Genomic DNA, 21,113 nt, shown 5'->3' on the forward strand with positions numbered 1-21,113 from the left:
AGTTTAAAGTTGCACTGATATATACTTTAAATAAAAGCGGTGCACAGGAATGATTATTTTAACGAATGTAATGTTTGGGATCCGATGGCTAACTATCAGTCAAGCTTTGTTTTTCTGATTTGTAACGTCACCTGAGCCCTAAATGGATTTTTCCTTGCAATCATTTCTGCCCACCCTGTACTCTTTTCTTTTTCACTCTGCCTCTCTCATGTACACGTACATGTACCTAACTAGCTAGCTAGTTAAATAACAACAACATAAAATAGAACAAACAATTACAATCACAGAATCGCAGAAGAGGCCCTTCGGCCCATCGAGTCTGCACCGACACGTGAGAAGCACCCGACCTACCTACCTAATCCCATTTACCAGCACTTGGCCCACAGCCTTGAATGTTATGATGTGCCAAGTGCTCATCCAGGTACTTTTTAAAGAATGTGAGGCAACCTGCCTCCACCACCCTCCCAGGCAGTGCTTTCCAGACCAATGAAACTGTTAACAAACAGAGGAAATTCCACATAAGGATATCATGTGCCAATTTTGGATCATACAGATATAATCAATAAAGTAAAAAATTCATCTTGTCCTATGCCCAAAATCATAAAAGCAATATTAGTAATATATTCACAACTGAATGCTGCTATAATAATGTGCAACAATGCTTAAGGAAGCTGAATTTTACTGAATCCACTTCAGTTTAACACTGATAGTTGGAAAATAACCTGATTGAAAGTTTAAAGACTCTAAAGGAAAACTTTTTTATTGCTCTGTAGTTTTACGTTTGTTGCTACAAAAGTCTGAGTTGTTTGATTGCAGAACCTGTTAAGGGAGGAGCTTCTATTAAAAACAGCCTCATGATCATTGGTTAAAATTGCCATCAACTGACACTGAGGGAATAAATGAATCAGGGACTCTCTTCCTGATCTGGGAGTTGATCTCACCAGCTTTAAGCATCAACAGCACCGTGATTTAATCCTACTCACTGTTACATACATTTCCAAAAGTTGTACGGATTATTTTTTTTGTTGATTAAAGTGATCCGACCCACAGTGATGGCTACAATAATGAGCCCATACTCATGGACAGAGGGTCTGGACTCTCCTGCTGGAGAAGGAAAGCCCAGGGCTGGGCTCACAGCTCACGAATCTTCAGGCAGGAACAAAGCTGAGCCACGGATCCGGAGACCCATGAATGCATTCATGGTCTGGGCTAAGGACGAGAGGAAACAACTAGCAATCCAAAACCCTGATCTACACAATGCAGAGCTCAGCAAAATGCTGGGTGAGTATACGTAAATGCTTTTTTTTAAATATAAATTTTAATTCTGATTAAAAAGTGTCTATCAGACTTTATATATAGAGAGAGAGAGCAAGAGAGAGAGAGGGATTCTTAAATTTTAACATTTACAGAATGTGTTTTTCAATTTTGAGTTATAAGTTTGTTTAGCATAAATACAAGAAAACTATCGGAAACATTTAAAGGTGAATTAAATACCAGTTTTGTCACAGGATAAATCTTTACTAGTCTTTTTGTTTCTAAATAGAAAGTGCCACCAATTAGTATTTATTATATTAAAGCAGGCACAAATGATTATGAAGTGTCTACATCTGACTAGGCAATAAGCTGAAAGATTTCCCTTTGATAATTAATATTTCATTTCCTACCATAAGGTTTTTTTTAAAAAAACAAAGATAAAAAGTTATAGAGCTCTAATTAATTTTGTTTTTTTAAAAAAATTGGATATGTTGACATTTAACTACTTGTAAGGACCATTCCGTGATTCTGTGATTCTTCATTTCGGCGTTATGTTATACATGAAAGAAAGATAACATATGTAATTACATTTCTTTACAACCAAAATGTGAAATTATTTCAGAAATGGAATATGTTAAAATGCATCAACACTCTGCTAAATTTTTGCTGGCTTCAGGACAGAACAATTGACCAGAAAACCTTGTCAGAGTTTAATTTGCTTGGTAGAATTAAATAGGGCTTTTTATGTAGATGTTTTTACATTTGGCTTTTTCAAGAAAGTACATTTGTTTCTTTCCGTAAACCTGTTTCGAAACATGAAGGCACTCGAGCAGTAGTTTTAATATGTAGTAAACATATGCAATCAGTGAACACTAATGAATTGTCCTGCTTTATTTGATTGAGAGCCATATTCAACTTGTTGGAAATCACATCCAGTCCCAGGTACTGCAGTCACACTGATGTTGAAGTGATCCAGTTGATTAGCTGGCAGCATTTCAATCATCTCAAGCTAATTCACCCAAACTAAAAAAAAATCTTTAGATACTATTTTCAAACATCTATAGCTGGTATGGTATTTACAGAGTATCCAGTGATTAACTTTAATTTGAGGTTTACATGGTATTGGCTTGTACCAACTTTATTGTCTGATGCTTTCAGACAGAATCTATCAAAATGATCTCATATCAAAGAAATAGATAACCAAGAAAATGTAAAAAAAAATGAACACATGAAATAGTATGATATGGTCTTTCTCCAGGAGGCAGGGAAAATTTCTAACAGAAGCAGGATTGGACAGTATGGATGGCTAATGTGGTTTAATCTTAAAAATCCAACAACGAGAATGATAACCCCTCTTTTTGAAGAAGCCTAGTAATATGAGCCAATTAGAAAGTAATTACTCCAGATGAAGTATTTTCATGGTAATGAATTCACCAGTCTAATTTCCAGGTGAAAATACGTATTTTGCATGGGTGATTAATTTCTTTCTGCTCTTTTCTTGAAGGTTCCCATTCTTTTTAGATGTTACAGGAAACTTATAAGGATGTTGCCAGGACTGGGAAATTTTAGCAATGAAGAAAGATTGGAAAGACTGGCGTTGTTTTCTTTGGAACAAAGGAGGCTGAGGGAGATTTGATTGAGATGTAGAAAATTATGAGGAGCCTAGATAGAGTGGATAAGAAGGACCTATTTTCCTTAGCAGTGAGGTCAATCACCAGGGTGCCTAGATTAAAGTAATTGGTAGAAGGGTTAAAAGCCAGTTGATTTATTTTCCCACCCAGAGAATGGTGGGGAGCTGGAACTCTAACTAAAAGGGTGGCAGAGGCAGTAACCCTCATTGCATTTAAAAAGCATTTGGATGTTCACTTGAAGAGCTATAATCTACAAGGCTACAGACCAAGAGATGGGATTAGGCTGGACAGCTCTTTTTCTGTTGGCATAGACACGCTGGCCCATTAGCCTCCTGTGTCATAGATTTCGATGATTTCTATGAGGATAGTCTCACCGCTGTTTGGTATTTCACCCAAGTAGTCATTCGTCATGAATGACACTACAGTGTGACTATCATGTAGGCTATTCAATCGCCAAGTGCATCATAGTGGACAGAAGTCTTGTCCTTAGCAAAGTCCATACTAAAGCATAATTTTGCAGGAGTAATTTAATGATCAGGTGTAGGAAAGCTAGCTCACAGATAGTGAGCCTGATTGTGGTGTGTCCCTTCACTGATTGCTGTGACTAAAATCAGTACAAATCAATGACTGCACCTCGGGCTGGTGTTCTGCAAATGATTTTAATCAGGTCTATAAGGGAGAAAACAGCAGCAAAACATTGTTAGAATGAGCAATTTTTCATTCATTCATATGGAAGATACAATATTTTAATGTTAGTGCTCAATTTCAAAATTACACCAGGCTTATTCTTGAATGGATTACTTTCTACCAACAATTCCTTCATTCAAAGCACAAAGTGGCAATCAGCACTGTAGATATTTTGGGTCACATTACAGTCTCCTGTTTTGATTTAAGTGGGCAATTAAATTTAAAAATCCATATCATCACCCCTAAATGGATGTTCTTTTAATATAGCCAGAAATACATTAAATTCTAGAAACAGCTTTTTAGAATTCGAAAAAGGGAGACAGAAATATGCAAATTGATAAATGTATATTGTTTTGGAAAAATATAATTGCTACAGCAAAAAAGAAAAAAAACAGGAAAGAGAATATTTGGGGATAAAACTGGGAAGGAAATGTCCAGATATTGGACTATTGTCCTCCATTGTCTTTGTAGTTAATATCACTATAATTAGCGGGAGTTTAGCATGGCTAAATCCCAGAATACATAAACTGCAAAGAAAGAAAAGACAGGAAGAGAGATCAGGTTGCTTCAGAAAAGGTAGAAGGAGTTAAAAGAAATGATTCTGTATTGACATATGGGGAAGGGATTATCACTACATTTGCTTCTTTTTTGTGAATGTTTACAATCCCTCAGTAGATGAATTCAATTATTTTTCAGTGCTCCCATAAAAACAAAAGAAAACCATAGAACACCGTGAGCAATTTAACAGACCTTAGGGTAGCTTTGAGCTTCAAAATGATACTGCATAATTCCACAAAATGAGTCAAAAAGATAGATGAGATACCTGTACTAGTTTGAAAGGCCAGCAGAGGAAACAGTGCTTTTTCTGGTATATTCATAAAAGGAGATTTTGGAATGTGGTAAAATGATTTACCAGTAATCAACCAATTTCTCTCATTTATATCCCCTATCCAAGATATCAGCTCAGACCTTCAAAAGGTGATTTGCTAACTATATAGCCCAGCTGATTTGGATATAAAAATTAGAAGACTCATGCTAATTCCAGGAGAAATGTGAATCTTATATGTATTAAGCACATAATTTGAATCCCCTTATCAGTACTGTAATGGGGGCCAGGAGCTCAATTACCAATGGAAACAGCATGGGTTTTAGGTAATATAATGTCTTGTCTTGCTATCTCATTGCACATGCACTAAAGTCCATTAGTAGAAAGTGTAGCCCTAAATGTCATCATATATAAAATACACTCTGTGACTCAGGTGGCTGTATTTGATTTAAGCTTTGCTCTGCTGCTGTGTGCAGAGTGGAGTGACTGGGCTTTCTCAGTATTTAGCTGGAACCTCTACTTTGTCCCATTTAACTGGAATAAGTTAACAGAGCTTTATTGACCACAGTCATCAGGGAAGTTGAAACTATCCAATGGCAGCTTAGAAATCTCCGGCGAGCTTACTCTGAAAACAAAAGTTTAAAAAACTGCAGATGTTGGAAATCTAAAACGAAGACAGAAGAAAATGCTGGAAACAATCAGCAGAATTCAGAAGGCAAATGAGTTAATATTTGATGAGATGAGTTAATGCTTTTGGGGGTGGACCCCTTACCAATTCATCTTAAAACTTTAATTCATTTATTCTCTCCACCAATAGTGACTGATTCACTATTCCCAGCATTTTCTGCTTTTGTGTAAGCTTATTCTGGAATTGTCAGTTGTGTGAGAGCCAGGCATTGGGGAGCATGGCACTTATCCCAGTATAAAATCAGTTAAAATAAGGACTAAATTCAGCAAAACAGATGAAGAATTTCAGCAATCCACCTGCTTCTGTCACGTATAAATTGAAGCTGTTTATGTGGGATCTCAGTCAGGGCAGTGCTCCATTTTGCTAGGGAATCCCCCTGCACCCGCTAGGCTATCAGGCCACAACTTGGCCACTGACCATCCAGTGGGGTTGCCCCTCCACAATAACAGCCTGGCAGCATTTTAATGTTAAAATGTTTAAAGTTTGCTTCAGAGAGTGGTGGATGGTGGGGCTGCCAATGTGTCATTGCTGACAGGTCCCCAATTGGCCCTCGAGCCTCGGGAGCCCACTCAGCGTCTATAATTGGATGCCGAGCATGCGCCTTGGCCTCTAATTGGCCTCCTGGTCAAAGATCAGGTCAGGCATCAGGTGCTGACACAATGTGAGGTCGGGACCCGGAAATTCCAACCCTACAACAAAAAAAAGCCATTAAGTCAGGGTGGAAACATTTTGGGAGGTTTTGCTATCTGTAAGCTCATTCACTTGGATTGTTCAAACTGTCAGCTAGAGTCAATTCAGGTCAGGAGTGTCAACAGGAGTCAGGCTGCCACTGACCAAGTCTTAACAATAAATATTAGTTAAGCTAGTACAGACAAATTTTCAACTTCTATTGAAGATTTATTTTTGGCAGCTATTTTGTTTGCCCTGTATGGAGTAGACATTTTCTCCCAATTTAGATGCAGCCCATTTAACAAAGTCCATAGAGTTTCAGAACATATTTGCATGAACACTGTTTAAGGTCCAAGGATGTGTAAGAGCATTGGTGCAGTTTAACTGGCTAAAATTATGCCGTTTTCCAGCACAAAGCATAGGTAAGCTACCTGTCCATTCAGGGTTGCTACCTGTATTTAAAAAGCACCTTTAATGTAGAATACATCCCAAGGCAGTTTCTGTAGGCGCAAGTATAGAAATAAGTGAACTAAAGGATAAGGTAGGTAGGTGGCTGAAGACGTTGGGCTGGACTTTCATCCTCGAAGCAGGTAGCGGGGAGTTGGGGAGATTCCCAGCTTGGTCTTCTCGGCTCGGACAAAGTGCCCGCAACAACAGGATTTACATTGTGGGGTACGGGTGCGGGCTGCAGTCAGACCAGCCAACCCAGAACAAAGTCAACAGGCTGCCACAAGGGTTGACAGGTGTGGAGGCCCATCTCAGTGCTGTGGGACGTCACCCCAGTTATAATCAAAACAGAAAATCCCTCTAGCCCTCACCCCTCACACACTCCCCATGCCCCATCCATGCCACCTCATGCCCCCGACCCACCCCCAATGGCTCCTCATGCCCCCCCATGCCAAGCAATGCCCTTAACCTCTATGGTCCCTCATGCCCCCATAGCAAGGCATGCCCCCTCATGACCCACATGCCAATGTATGCACTCCCACCCACACCCTACGGCCCCTCATGCCCCCATGCCAAGGTGTGCCCCCCACCCATCCCCTATGGCCCCTCATGCATCCCACGAGGCTCAGTTGTTTCAACAGACTAATAAGTTTATGGGCTCTCAGCCCAGCCTCCTTATATATTAACATTGTTTGATTGATAGCTCTAGCTCTCTAATCTCTGCTGTCAATTTCACAATGTTTATTTACACAAGGCGCAGAGGTTTCAAGTGTTTGCAGTTTCAGCTATTGATACTTTAAATGACAGTTGACATTTTTATTGACAGGTGTGGAGGCCCATCTCAGTGCTGTGGGACGTCACCCCAGTTATAATCAAAACAGAAAATCCCTCTAGAAAAGTAGGCCTTTAGGTACCATGCGCCTTCCAGTATCTTCCCATTTGGCCATTCATCCTAGGCAGTGAGTTGCAGCAGGTTATTTGTCCATTGCATGCTTTACAGCTGAGCCCAAAACAGTGGTCGTCTGATAGCTACACAGGCCGGACTATCCAGCTGGGTCACTGGACAGCCAGACAAGGAGAGCACATGATTTTTCTTCTTCCTATCCCATAAGTGCTGAGGCTTGTCATGCCCACCAGCTGAGGTCAACTTGCTCAGCACAGATCAAGAATCAAGTCTTAGAAGGTCTTGTTTGGCTCAACATTACATTTGTCAGTGCGCCTACATGCCAGGTCATTTGGAGAGTTCCCTATTGGTGTCTGCTGGGAGAGCAAAGCAGACTCTGTTGGTAGACACAGCACACACACAATGCCCAACAAGGCTGGCAGCATCTGTGGAGAGAGAAACAGAGTTAATGTTTCGAATCCATATAACTCTTCCTCAGATTCTTCTGAAGAAGTCATACGGACTTGAAACGTTAACTCTGTTTCTCTCTCCACAGATGCTGCCAGACCTGCTGAGCTTTTCCAGCATTTTCTGTTTTTATTTTAGATTTCCGGCATCCGCAGTATTTTACTTTGATTACATACACAATGCCCCTCATTTAGGCAGCAGAGAAACTGTCACCGTTTTTGAAGATCAGGCAGTAGAACATCATTTATTGTTGTATTTTCATTCACTTTGAGGTTTGGAATTCTATGGTAGTAATATCGTGGGTTCTGTCTGCTTAAATAGAAGAAAAAAATAAAATTGACAGACATTTTTAGAGTTTCAGTAAATGAATAAGATATTAAGTTTAGAATTAAATAGGTGCCAGTAAGAATTCAAATCGCAGCAATGATTGGAACTGTGAAGATGCATCCTGGATCACGGAATGTTTAAACCTTCTTGAAATGTCAACAGAATTGAAAAGTTGTTAACAATGTTTACTGAAGTACTCATTAAGCATTTTGAAACTACAGAAATGAAAAATAACTTTCAAAAACATAATATGCAAAATCAAAATATTGTAGCAATGAAGCCACAGTCATTGTTAATAACTCTTACCTCTGTTGAGACAAAATAAAGCAACTATTTGAATCAAATTTTGTTAATGTCAAAATTATGCTATGCCACGTATTAAATTAATTTTTCTATTCTAAGCCCAATTGACAATGCAGGCAGGCGGGTTCTAAACTCAAGCTAGCCGACAGCACAGTGCATGCAAGTGACCTCTGGAAAAGTACCTGGCATTCGCTTAGTTCTGCTCTCTCATGTCACAATCAGGTTAGATTAGCCTTTATTTATGAAGGGATTATGTGGCCAGAAACACTGACTCACAGTGCAGTGAAACATCTATGCCAGCATGGTAATTTGTTAATCCGATTTTAATTTCATTTTATTTAATACAATTAAGTTGACTATTATCGAGGTTTATTTTTTTTTTAAATGTCATAGCACTGAGGGGAAAAAATACCTTGGGTACATTTCAAACATTTTTAAAAACAATAAATATTTTAGTCTATAAAAATATTCATAATGGAACAAGTGAAGCCATAAAGGAATGATGTTTAACTATGAGTTGTAGATAAATATGTTTTTGCAACTTCTGATTGAAATCATGGGATATATTTTAGGCAAATCATGGAAAGCACTCAGTCCTTCACAGAAGAGGCCTTTTGTGGAAGAAGCTGAAAGATTGCGAGTCCAGCATATGCAGGATCATCCTAATTACAAATACAGGCCACGGAGGAAAAAACAGATCAAACGTCTCTGCAAACGTGTAGACCCCAGCTTCCTGCTCAACAACTTCCCCCATGATCAGCCTCCTGTCCACACTGGAAGAATGTGCAGTAGACCTCTGGAGGAGGAAGAGGATAAAGGCTATCCACCAGCCTCAAGACTTCCTGCAATCAGCAGATTCAGGGAAACACAGCCAACAAACAACAGCTTCGACAACTATGGACTACCCACTCCTGAGATGTCCCCTTTAGATGTGATTGATTCTGATCACAGTTTCTTTCCACCTCAGTGTACAGAAGATTCACCTTCTCAGATGAATGGAATAATGTATCGGCCAGATTACAGTCAAAGCCCCATTCCATGTGGACATCTCAGTCAGATTTCAATCCCCCAGAATAGATCTACCAGAATGCACCCTGCAGCCAGCCATCCTCCACCACCTCCTTATTATAACCGACTCCAACATCCAGCCTTCCAGTCCATCAACTCAGGCACATCCGTCCACCTTTCTCCCCCTCATGACCACCATCATCTAGATAACCTGGAACACATCAGCCAGGCTGAACTGTTAGGAGAAGTGGACCGCAATGAGTTTGATCAGTATTTGAACACCTCTAGTCATCTAAATCAAGCAGGGATGGTAATTAATTCACATCTACCTGACGTCAGTTTACCCGGAGGCACAAGTTCAGAGAGGAGCCTTATATCTGTGTTAGCAGATGCTACTGCAGCATATTACAATAGCTACAGTGGCTCCTAGACCAAACAAATAGACCTGAACTTTTCTGAGTAACAACAGTATTATTTACAAAGATTGCTGGACATTGAAATATCCTCAGGATAGCCAAATATAGTAGTAATGAAGGACCGCCAAAATATTTATGTAAATAAATTCTTAAGACACTTTCAAAAATCGAAAAACCTACTTGACTCTGTCCACCTCTTTCCGTAGCTCTTCATTTTCTGTAGCTTTTCTGTTTGTAAATAGTTTAAGGCGTATTTAATATCCAGTGACTTTTTAAAAATTGTTGGTTTGTAAGCCTTTACGCTCTGAATAAATATAATGGATAATGAATTTATCTCTGAATAAATTCATAAATATTAGCCTTCTCACCTGTGATTGTTTTATTGCAGCCAAAGCAAACTGGGCCAGGATTTTATGGCCCGTCCTGCCCGGCAGGATATTACAGTCACGGCAAACTGAATGGAGGTTTAACTGGCTCGCTGGAACCGCTGGGGGGGGACACTCTGCGGCAGGGCCATAAAACCCTGGCCCTGGAGTTTGACCAATTGAAAAAAAAAGTATGCCCATGGGCAGCAGGTTCCCCCCCCCCATTGGGGAGGGGGGGGTTATGCGGGGGTGGGTGGGTTCCCGATCGGCACCCCCAGTCGGGGGCGCGCTGCCATTTTACGTGGGCGGGCCAATTAAGGCCCGCTCAGCGTGATGTCCGCCCAGAAGCGCTGTGCGCTCCCTGTGTGGGCGGGGAGGGATTCCCTGAGCAGGGAGAGCGCTCTGTCACCCATGCACACGGAAGAGCACAGAGATCTCCCTGGGACATATCAATTTTTTTTATTTTAAAACCCTCATGAAACCTCATCCATGGGCGGGATGAGGTTTCATGTTTTTTCTGAAGGCCGCCTGGGCTCTTCGCCTGCCCGTCAACCTTAAAGTTGGACGGGCAGCTCAGTTGATTGTTTTAATTTCTCGTTAACTGGCCTTAATAGGCCTTTGACAGTTCGGCGGGCGCACAGCCCGGTGAGCGGGCCCCACCCCCACTCACCGAAGGGAGAATTCTGCCCTATGTTTCTCTATAAATCAGGCTCAAGGGTTGCACATTTCAAAGTTATGCAGTCCCACGATGTCATTAGTTATTAGTATCATTAATACGCAGATGAAGATGGCTTTGATTAAAAAAGGAATTTCACCTTCCTTAAGTGTTCTAACTTGCTTGTCACTAAATGAAATGCTGATTCACAAATATTTAAAATTAGTTTTTCATAAAAGTTTTAAGTTCTTTCCTTGTTTGTTGAAAGCAAGCTTGGCGGCCTTAAAAATTAAATTACAAAATGTCACAATTATTAAATTGAAAATTAAAGACAAAATTTGTTTCTTTTAAAAATTGTTGCTGATTTTAGATAAGCAAGGTGCATATCTAAATTGAAAAAAAAAGCATAATTTCACATAAATGTAATATTCTATTTCTAACATCTAACAGTAAGTCTGGAGGTCATGCACTAGAGGTTGTAATTGCCTGAGAAAGATTTTGTATACTTTGACTTTTCACTATACTGGGGAATACAAACTTTGTATTGTTTAGATAATAAAAGATCATTGTTGAACAAAGTTTGAAAAGCTTTAATGGAATTTATTTGCCTCTGGTTACTGTATATATGCTGTGGCAAGGCAGGTGGCAAATTACTATTTGGAAACTAAATGTAGCCTTATGCACTTTATTAATGGTTTTGTTCGTCAAAGTTATAGTGGGCTTATTGAGAATGTTTTGAGTTCTCAGAAATATATAATTAAAATGAAATGCTTTTAGGAGACTGCTAGACTGAAATCGTCACAGCATTTAGATCCTATTGTACTAGATTACAACAGTGACCACACTTCAAGAGTACTTCATTGGCTATGATGTACACGGAGACGTCTGGTGGTCATGAAAAGCGTTATATGAATGCAAGTTTCTTTCTTATTTCTTGAACAATTAATAGTGCTCAATTATTCATTTACCTAGTGAACTTTCTTCAGTTATCAGAAAGTGTTTGAAATTCATTCACATTGGTAGCAAAACCTGGCATTGATATGTCAATTGGTCATCAGTAATTTTGTTCTTAAATCACAAGAATTGTTTTCTACTTTGTGGAAATATACATAGTGTCCACAAGAAATTTCAAAATGAAAAATTAGATCTGTAGAATGTATATTAGTGCTGAAATTTATCCACATCTTGTTTGAGATGTCCTACTTTACGATGTATATTCCTAAATATGTATAGTACTTTCCCTGTTCCAGTTTAACAATTCAACTAATTTGTTAAAAATGTTTGATGAATTGCATTAGTTAAAATTGACATTTTTGGCAGTTCCACAACTGGATTATTATTGCCGACGGGGCTACTAATAATAAATATAAATTCAGAAAATGATCTCTTGGTTAGTCAATATAGATTTGTGAAGTAGAAGCTCGATTGCAATTTAAAGTTTGTTCACAGAACCAGATTGTACTGAAATCTGTTTAACTGATTTTAGAATAAAAAGGAATGCAATCGACTAACCATGGTCGCTGTCTGTTTTCCTGAGTTTGGGAATTTGATTTTGAAGCTGACGGATGTGGACAGAGCTCTGTTTCCTGCCTGATAACACAGCTTCTACTCGGCATTGCCTCTCCATCAGGATGTTTGCAGTTATTTTACTACAGTCATCAGACTGAGGAACGAACACTTGGTGATGTCAATCTGGGGAAAAAACTCACTGATTAACATCATCTGGGACCAGTGACTCCACCAGAAGATTAAGAAAGGATTTTTTTTTGCTACCAAACTGAAGCTTAAGTATTAGCAGAACTGCATATTTATGATTCATAAGGCCCATAAAAGGTGAAGTAACAAATACTGATGAAATTCTCAAGATAATGCACATTGTAATACAGATAATCTCTTATTAATAAATTTGTATGGGTTATAAAATTACTTCTTCTCATCATGTATCATAAAATTGAGGTTCAAGATTAGCTCCTTAGTATAATATAATCACAAGGTTTTAGTTATTCCAAATTACTTATAAGTGTAAGCAATTCAATAAGATACAAAAATACCATGAAGTTCAAAAAAATGTACAGAGCAAGATATTAACTCATTCATATCCTGCCCACTTGTCAGAGTTAAAGTAAGGCCCATTGTGCTGAGAAACTTGGGTGAAGAATCAGGACAATTGGATTAAACAGTGCAACAAGCAGAAATAAATCAGAGTAATTTCAAGACAAATCACAGACTGTAGTATAATTATGAGATAGAAATTTGTTTCTGGTTTGGTTTTAAAGATACCGTAAGTTCATAGCTTACGTCAAATGCTTATTTTAGAAGCTTGTAATTTGGTTCACAGGAAAAAATGGTGAAAAAGTATAGCAGCTATGTTATACATAATGTGACCACACAATTTTAGATATATAAACATAATGCAAGCCAATTAACAGGAAATTTTCAATAAGTATGCAAATGAAGATAGCTTTGATTATTGACTTTCACTCAATGGAATAATCAGACTTTCTCACAATGTATATAAAGACTACTTTATTTTCTTGTTAAAAATGTTACAATTAATAAATTTTGTTCTTGAAATGTTCCTATTTCTTTGTTCTCATTGTTACAATTTTAATTCCCTTTGTTGAAGAGTGAAACGATTTGGAAACTGGAAAGGGCATAGTTATCTTCTGGAATTTTACATCTAGGACTTGAAATGTAGTTTCAATCTCTTTTTGCAGAATTTCAGAAGCTATCGTCATCTGTATAGTGTGAGCATCCTTGACAATTTTTTCCAGATTCTGAAAATTAAACAATTTATTGCAGTGCAATAATAAGTAGTTTCAAAGTCAGTAAGTAAACACTAACCTAACTCACTGAAAGAGAGTTACTCTTTGCAGTTAATCTGCTGGAGCTTCAATGAGCTTAACTCACGAAATTCTACATTTCTTGTTACCTAAATTCTGGGCACAGAAACATTTTCTTCAGTCAAACTGTCCAACAATTATTCACTTAGTTGAGTGTCTCTGATGGATGACCAAATAGCTTCATACTGTTAATGGTTGTACTAGCTAAACCATGAATCTTGTAAAATTTACTTCAGAACACAAACAGGTCTATTTAAGGATCTGTAGATCTTCTACCTCATGTAGTGCATACTTGTGAAATAAAGCAAAAGGAATGGGCAACATGTAACACAGCACTAGTTCCAGGGAATGGTTCCAAATGAGCTTGGGATCACGGGTCTCCACTCTGAAGAAAATTTGCCAGAAATTCTTACTGATTGTGGGGCTAGGTACAGGATCTGTCTGCTCCATTGAAGACCTGATGTAAAGAAGGAGACAGGAAACGTGGCAAAATGACATCTCGTGCTGAGTTTTACACTAAGTCTATCTCCTTTCGTCAACTAACCGAGATGCCAGACATAATCCTAGCATCTAGGTTAATGTAGTTGCTGAAGTGGAGTCCAGAGAGGTTTCCAGACCACAGCCATGTCCAGGGAGACCCTAGAATTTGTAGGCATAAAGCATTCTAAGCACATTGAATGAAGGGACAGATTAGCGAACATTCTTGGGCTTTTAAGGTGGGCCTGTAGGCTGGGCTCTCGCACAACAATGTGGTTCTAAATTTCCCACCCCTACCTGCCACTCTACTGAGTGCCCAAGGTGCATCCTACTGGTGTAGGCACCCACCTTTTTTTACTTAAACATCTGGGCCCTGGAACCTCTTGCATGAGAAGGATTGCAGGTCTCCGGTGCACCAAACTTCTCACTCTGTTGCAGTTCTGACTCTATCAGCTTAACAAGTGAATAAGAATTCTCTAATAAATAACTAGAACACAAATAATAATACATGGCTAACAGGGTAATTCATTATTGGTATACATTTTCATTAACATTACTATTACACATTCAGAATGACAGCAAAAATGAGTTTTATCATACACAGAACAGTGTTCCTCAATTTGGCTGCAGTGCTTTGCAACATTAACTTTAATATTAAGTCATTTGTTTTGAAAGGAGAATAGTTCTTTATTAGATCAACTGAAGAAGGATGAAAATCCACTCGAAGAGAAAGGAATGAAGAGGGGAGCACAATCAAGCAAAATCTCAACTGAGCTTCCTGAAGTGCTTGTCACTGGGATTGTCTGCGGGGAGGTCTGCAGGCAGGACAGTCCTGCCCTCTACTGTTAAAGTTGCCAAATGCAATATAAAAAACAGACTTTTCAGAATCAAAATTGAATGGTATGTTTTGTGATGTTATCCTATGAATACTTGATCCACTCACTGGCCAGAGTTTTATGTCCCACGGGTGGGGACACACCCAACCTGTCCGGCCGCGAAATAGCATGAGGTGACATCGGGTGAGCGTCGCAATGTCATCGTGCACTCGCGCGATATCTCGCTCGGTGGACGCATGCAGCAGTCAGAAGCACACCCGCCGACAATTAAGCAGGCAACTAAGTCTATTAAGGAGGCAACTGAAAGCGATTTTTCGTGGCCTGTCCACTTTTCCGGTTGGCGGACGGGCCAATCGGCCGGGCGGCCTTTACATTTTTGCTCAAACCTCGATCCCGGGCCGGATGGAGTCTCTGTGGGGAAACTAAATAAAAAGAGATATCTGGGAGCTTGTTTTTATGTGGTATGCTTTCAGATCATGCTGCATGGACATATTTTGCAGCACTTTTGTTGTTTTGTTTATTCTGTGGAGGTCTGCAGCTTCGAAATCACGGTTGGGGGTCGATGGTGGTCGGGGGGCCGTTTCCTGTCCGTTCCTGGGTCCACCGATCACACGCGCCCGACAAGCAAAAAATTCAGGCCACTAAGTTGAATATTATATATCTGCTGAGCAGCACCATGCTCAAAACCTTGAGCTGCCCTGGGCCTGGTTTCAGACTGCACCATGTCAGCTGGCTGGTTACCAGGCAACAGCAAGGGTGGGGTGGCAGGGGTGGAAGAAGGAATGCTGCCATTCTGAAAGTTCAGCAGGTTTGTGTTTCATGGAATCACTGCCACCTTCCCAGGGTGGTACCTAAGCAATCCAGCTGCAATGTCCTGGAAGCCTCTTTGTGACATCCAAAGCACAATGCAGCAGTCTCAGCTCGCACAGCAGCACTGAGACCTTTGATGGGAGCTGTGATATTTGACGTAGCACCATGGTGTGCTGATGGAGGCAGCCACCCATGCCATGTTGAAAATGTTGGGCTTCAAGCTCTGCATAAAGCCCAGTGCCAAGTTGGAGCTGGACTTGCCCATGCCCCTGGACATTACACGCAGCCTTTCTGGCAGGCTTCCCAGTACACCAATAATTTGGTTGTATATACCCGCCTGCCTTCTTCTGTAGCCTGGCTCATAGATGTTCTCATCTGATTCCTCTCCAGCAGATGACTTTGCTCTCTGATGGGCTGGTACCTGTGTGATTGTTTTCCCTTGCTGTGGCTCCTGTGCACTTGTGCCTAGTGCCTCACCATGTGCAAATTCCCCATCTATCCCAGCATCTAAAGTATATACAGCATCAGTCTCTTAGCTGGTGGCTGCAAGTATTAGGCTGAGTGATGGTGTATTTTCATCTTCACTGCCTCCTTCTTCTTCCTCCTCTGACTGGGAAGGTTCTAGTTCTTGGGTATTTGAAATGAAAAGGGGACAACAATTGGGTTGTGGTGAGAGGAGAGGAGAAAGTAAGAAGTGCATGCTTACATAGTCTGTAGGTCAGAAGACACTGTGTGATGAGGAGGAGATGGGATGAGGGAGAAGTGGAAAGAAAGGATGAGGATTAGATATGCTGATACCCTCATCATCAATCCCTTCAGCAACATCAATTACCATCACTTCAGCGATGTCCCTTTCCATGAAGGCCAGCACTGTCTCATGGGGTTAAAACATGCAGGCCTCCCTTGCCTTTCTCCAGCTCTCTCCTGTTACAATCTGTTATTCACCTAATTCTCATGAAAGTAAGAGAGAAGTAGGTCAGTGAGTGTCCTGCAAAAAGTTTAGGTGATGTGCTTGTGTGTGAGCTGTGAGATATGTGAGCGAGGCTTGAACCAGTGCTAAATAAGTGACAAATTGAAGGATTGAGTACTGACTGATGGTGATTGTTGCCAACTGGATGATGGAAGTGGAGCAAATTAAGCAGTGGATGAGGTTAGTAGTGCAGTTGGTAGGAATAGGAACATAGGACTTAGGAGCAGGAGTACGCCATTCAGACCTTCGAGTTTATTCTGCCATTCAATAAGATCAGGACTGATCTGATTGTGGTCTCAACTCCATTTTGCTGTCTGTACTCCATAACCCTTGACTCACTTGTCTATCAAAAATCTGCCAACTCTGACTTGAGTGACCCAGCCTCCACTGCTTTCTTAGGAAGAGAATTCCACCTATGAAACATTTTCTCCTCATCTCCGTCTTAAACAGTAGACCTCTTATTCTTAAACTGTGTCCCCACGTTTTTTTTCATTCGTTCACGGGATGTGGGTTTCGCTGGCTGGGCCAGCATTTAATGCCCATCCCTAGTTGCCCTTGAGAAGGTGGTGGTGAGCAGCCTTTTGAGCAGCTGCAGTCCATGTGGTGTAGTCGGGAAGGGAGTTCCAGGATTTTGTCCCAGTGATAGTGAAGGAACGGCGATACAGGGCTGAATTCGCCATTTTCATTATGGTTTCATTCCTTTTTTGTGACTTTGTACCAGGTTGCTCGGCCATTTCAGAGGGCATTTAAGAGTCAACCACATTGCTGTGGGTCTGGAGTCACATGGCCAGGTGACAGATGGGTTTTTATAACAAATTTATAACAAATTTAATTCCAGATTTTTATTGAATTAAAATTTCACCATCTGCCATGGCGGGATTTGAACCTGAGGCCGCAGAGCATAAGATCTAGATTACTAATCTAGCGACAATACCACTACACCATCGCCATGTGGAAACATCCTCCCGTTATCTACTCTATCAAATCTCCTCAGGATCTTACATGTTTCAATGAGGTCACCTCTCAATCTTCGAAACTCGTATGGGTATAGGACCAACTTTTCTTCATAAAATAAGCCCCTCATCCCAGGAATGAATCGAGTGAACCTTTTCTGTGCTGCTTCTAATGCAATTATGGCCAGGGTTTTCTGGCACTGCCCACCACTGGGGTCTTCCAGTCCCACCGAACGTCAATGAGCTTTTGGCTGGCCCACTGCATCCCCTGTGGCGGGTCCTGCCTTGGCAGGGCCGGAACATTCCAGCCTATGGGCAACATTTTCTCCCTGTCAGGGGGGGGATGTGCGGAGCGGGCACGGGTGCAGGTGGGTGGGTTCTCAATCGGCGCCCCCAGGCGAGGGTGCACCACCATTTTACGTGGGCGCACCACCATGTTACGTGGGCATGCCGCCATTTTACGTGGGCGCACCACCATTTTACGTGGACATGCCGCCATTTTACGTGGGCGGGCCAATTAAGGCCCACCCAGCGTGACATCCTCTCGGAAGTGCTGTGCGCCTCCTGTGCAGGTGGGGGAGATGGGGGGGATTCCCTGAGCCAGGAGTGCGCTCTTTCGCTCATGCACGTGAAAGAGCACACAGATCTCCCTGAGGTAAAGTGCCACCTCAGGGAGATCTCTGGGAGTTTCAAAAATTTTTAGAAGTGTGAAAAAGAAAATTCCTGACATGTCCCCTCATGTGACATGTTGATATGAGCTGGGACATGTCAATTTCTTTTATTTCAACATTTTGTAAACATTTAAAATCCCTCATGAAAACTCATCCCGCCCGTGGATGAGGTTTCATGTTTTTTCAGAAGCCCGCCTGGGTTCTTCGCCTGCCTGGCAACCTTAAGGTTGGATGGGCAGGTCCACTGATTACCTCAATTACTTTATTAATGGCCTTAAGTGGCCATTGACAGGTCGGTGGGCGCGCAGGTGACTCAGCTCCGCACGCACCGACCTGAAAATGTAAATGACGCGGGGTGATATCGGGGCGCCCGCCTGACACCGCCCCGCGTCATTTTACATGTCGACAAGCAGGTCCCGCCCCCTGCTCACCAACCGGAAGATGCAGCCCTATATCCTTCTCTCAAATAAAGGAGACCAAAGCTGTACATGGTACTCCAGATGTGGTCTCACCAAAGCCCTGTACAACTAGAGTAAAACTTCCCTACTTTTATATTATATTCCCCTTGAAATAAATGCCAACATTCAATGCCTTCCTAATCACTTGCTGTACCTGCACACTAACTTTATGTGATTCACGTACCAGGATACCAAGATCCCTCTGTACCATCAAGCTCTGCAATCTCTCTCCATTTAAATAGTGTACTGGGGAGAATTTTTCCTTTGGCGGGCAGGCTGGGCGAGAGCAGGCGGGGGCAGGCGCTGAGCCGATTGTCACCAGTGATTGGCTGTGCACCGCCATTTTATGCGGGCGGGCCAATTAAGGCCCGCCCAGTGTAACGCGCGGCTGGTAGCGCTCAGCCACCTGTGTGGGCAGGGGGTGGGGGAGGGAGAATTGGGGCCTGCGCTCTTTCACGCATACGCACGAAAGAGCGCAGCAATCTCCCTGAGGCACGGTGCAGCCTCAGGGAGATTGAATGGATTAGAAAGCTTTTGAATAAATAAAGTAAAAATTTATTTAAACATGTCCCCTCATTTGACAGTGTCACGAGCTGGACATGTTTGTGAAGTTAGTAAAATTTATTTATTTATTTATTTTATAACAGCTTCAGGAAACCTCATCCCGCCCGTGGATGAGGTTTCCTGAAAAATGCGATGGCCGCTTAAGGTCTTCGCCTGGCCCCCCAACCTTTAGGTTGGACAGGCAGCGTTCTTAACAAGGTTAATTACTTTTTTAATGGCCTTAATAAGCCGTTGACAGTTTGGTGGACGCGTAGCTACCTCCAGTGCGTGACCGCCGAACGAAATATCGAAAAGACCCACGATGATGTCGGGACGCACGCCCGACGTCATCACACGTCATTTTACATGCCGGCTTGTCGGGCCCGCCCTCGCACACCGACCGGAAGATTCAGCCCACTGTTTTTCTATTCTCACTGCAGAAGGTGACAAGTTCACATTTTCCCACGTTATACTCCATCTGCCAAATTTTTGCCCACTTATTTAACCATCCACATCCCTTTGCAGACTCTCTACTTCCTCTTGACAACTTACATTCCTCCCTATCATGGTGTTATCGGCAAATTTAGCTGACACACATTTGGTTCCTTCATTCAGGTCATTGATATAGATTGTAAATAGTTGAGACCTCAGCACTGATCCCAGTGGCACTCCGCTAGTTACAGCTTGCCAACCTGAAAAAAACCCATTTTCCCTACTCTCTGCTTCCTGTTAGCTAACCAGTTATTCATGCTAAAATGTTGCCCTCTACATCATGGCCAGAATTTTACCTTCGGCATGCAGGCGCGTGCCCGAAACGCAGGAATGTAAAATGATGAACAATGGCGTCGGGCGTGCATCCCAACATCGCCGCGCACTGTCGTGGTATTTCATTGGGCAGGTGGGCACTGGAGTCAACTGTACACCCGCTGATAATTGAAAGGCCTATTAAGGCCATTAACAGGGTAATTAAGTTGAAGTTTATGCTGCCTGGCGGGCGGGTGAAAAGGCCAAGCGGCCTTTCCATTTTTTAGGAAACCTCACCCATGAGCGGGATGGGGTTTCCTACAGCTATTACAAACTAAATAAAAACTTCCTTGTGAAATGTCCCATCTCGTGTGACACAGTCACATGTGGGGACATGTTTCATTGAACTTTTCTTGTATTGATTAATTTTTTTCAAAAAGTGCTTCAAGCTCCCTGAGGCAGCAGAACTGCGCGCCAGGCCCGCTCTCCCTCCTCCCCCCGCCCGCACAGGTAGCGCTCAGCGCTACCGCTCGCGATCCACGCAGAGCGGGCCTTAATTGGCCCCCTCGTGTGAAATGGTGGTACGGAGCCGATCGCGGGCGGCGGTCGTCTTCCCTCCCGCCTCTGCCCGCTCCCGCTGAGCCCACCTAACGTGGGAAAAATTCAGGCCCATGTAATCTTATCTTGTGTAGAGTCTTTGATGTGACACCTTATCAAATGGCTTCTGGAAATCCAAATACACCACAACGGGGGGTTCCCCTTTATCCATCCTGCTTGTCATTTCCTCAAAAACTAAATTAGTTAAACATGGTTTCCCATTCACAAAGCCATGTTGACTCTGCCTGACCAAATTATGATTTTCTAAGTCTCCTGCTGTAAACTCATTAGTGGATTCTAGTTCTTTCCCTATGACAGATGTTAGGCTTACTGGCTGTAGTTTCCTGTTTTCTGTCTCCCTCCTTTCTTGAATACAGGAGTTCCATTAGCTATTTTCCAATCTGCTGGGACCCTTACGGAATGTAAAGAATTTTGGAAGATTAATACCAATGCATCTACAATCTCTGCAGACACTTCTTTTAAGACCCTAGAACGCAAGTCCTGGACTTGTCAGCATTTAGGTCTAATAGTTTTCCCATCAGCTTTTCCTTTGTGGTGTTGATTGTTTTGAGTTCTTCCCTGCC

The 21,113-nt window shown here is 41.7% G+C and overlaps 2 protein-coding genes across 2 annotated transcripts in view; one reads left to right on the forward strand and one right to left on the reverse strand.

Annotated features, from left to right (window-relative positions):
- Positions 1-932: 932 nt before the first annotated feature.
- LOC144680457 (transcription factor Sox-7-like) lies at positions 933-13,203 on the forward strand. Its single transcript, XM_078541421.1, has 2 exons — positions 933-1,281; positions 8,756-13,203. Exons 1-2 carry the CDS (start codon positions 1,053-1,055, stop codon positions 9,619-9,621), a joined length of 1,095 nt encoding a protein of 364 aa, XP_078397547.1. The 5' UTR covers positions 933-1,052; the 3' UTR covers positions 9,622-13,203.
- The window catches only part of c5h8orf74 (chromosome 5 C8orf74 homolog), a 33,036-nt gene continuing 25,062 nt past the window's right edge, over positions 13,140-21,113 (reverse strand). Inside the window, exon 4 of the mRNA XM_078541422.1 lies at positions 13,140-13,404. Within this exon, the coding sequence (XP_078397548.1) occupies positions 13,207-13,404 (198 nt within the window). The 3' untranslated portion in view covers positions 13,140-13,206. The remainder of the gene's footprint in view (positions 13,405-21,113) is intronic.

This window comes from Cetorhinus maximus, chromosome 5, assembly GCF_964194155.1.
Source record: "Cetorhinus maximus chromosome 5, sCetMax3.hap1.1, whole genome shotgun sequence".
Lineage (NCBI taxonomy): Eukaryota > Metazoa > Chordata > Chondrichthyes > Lamniformes > Cetorhinidae > Cetorhinus > Cetorhinus maximus.

Excerpts from the sequence above, each read along its gene's own strand:
- LOC144680457 (XM_078541421.1), top strand. The coding sequence starts at position 1,053 with ATGGCTACAATAATGAGCCCATACTCATGGACAGAGGGTCTGGACTCT. Across the intron at positions 1,282-8,755 it reads AGAGCTCAGCAAAATGCTGG|GCAAATCATGGAAAGCACTC; the intron begins GTGAGTATACGT and ends GATATATTTTAG.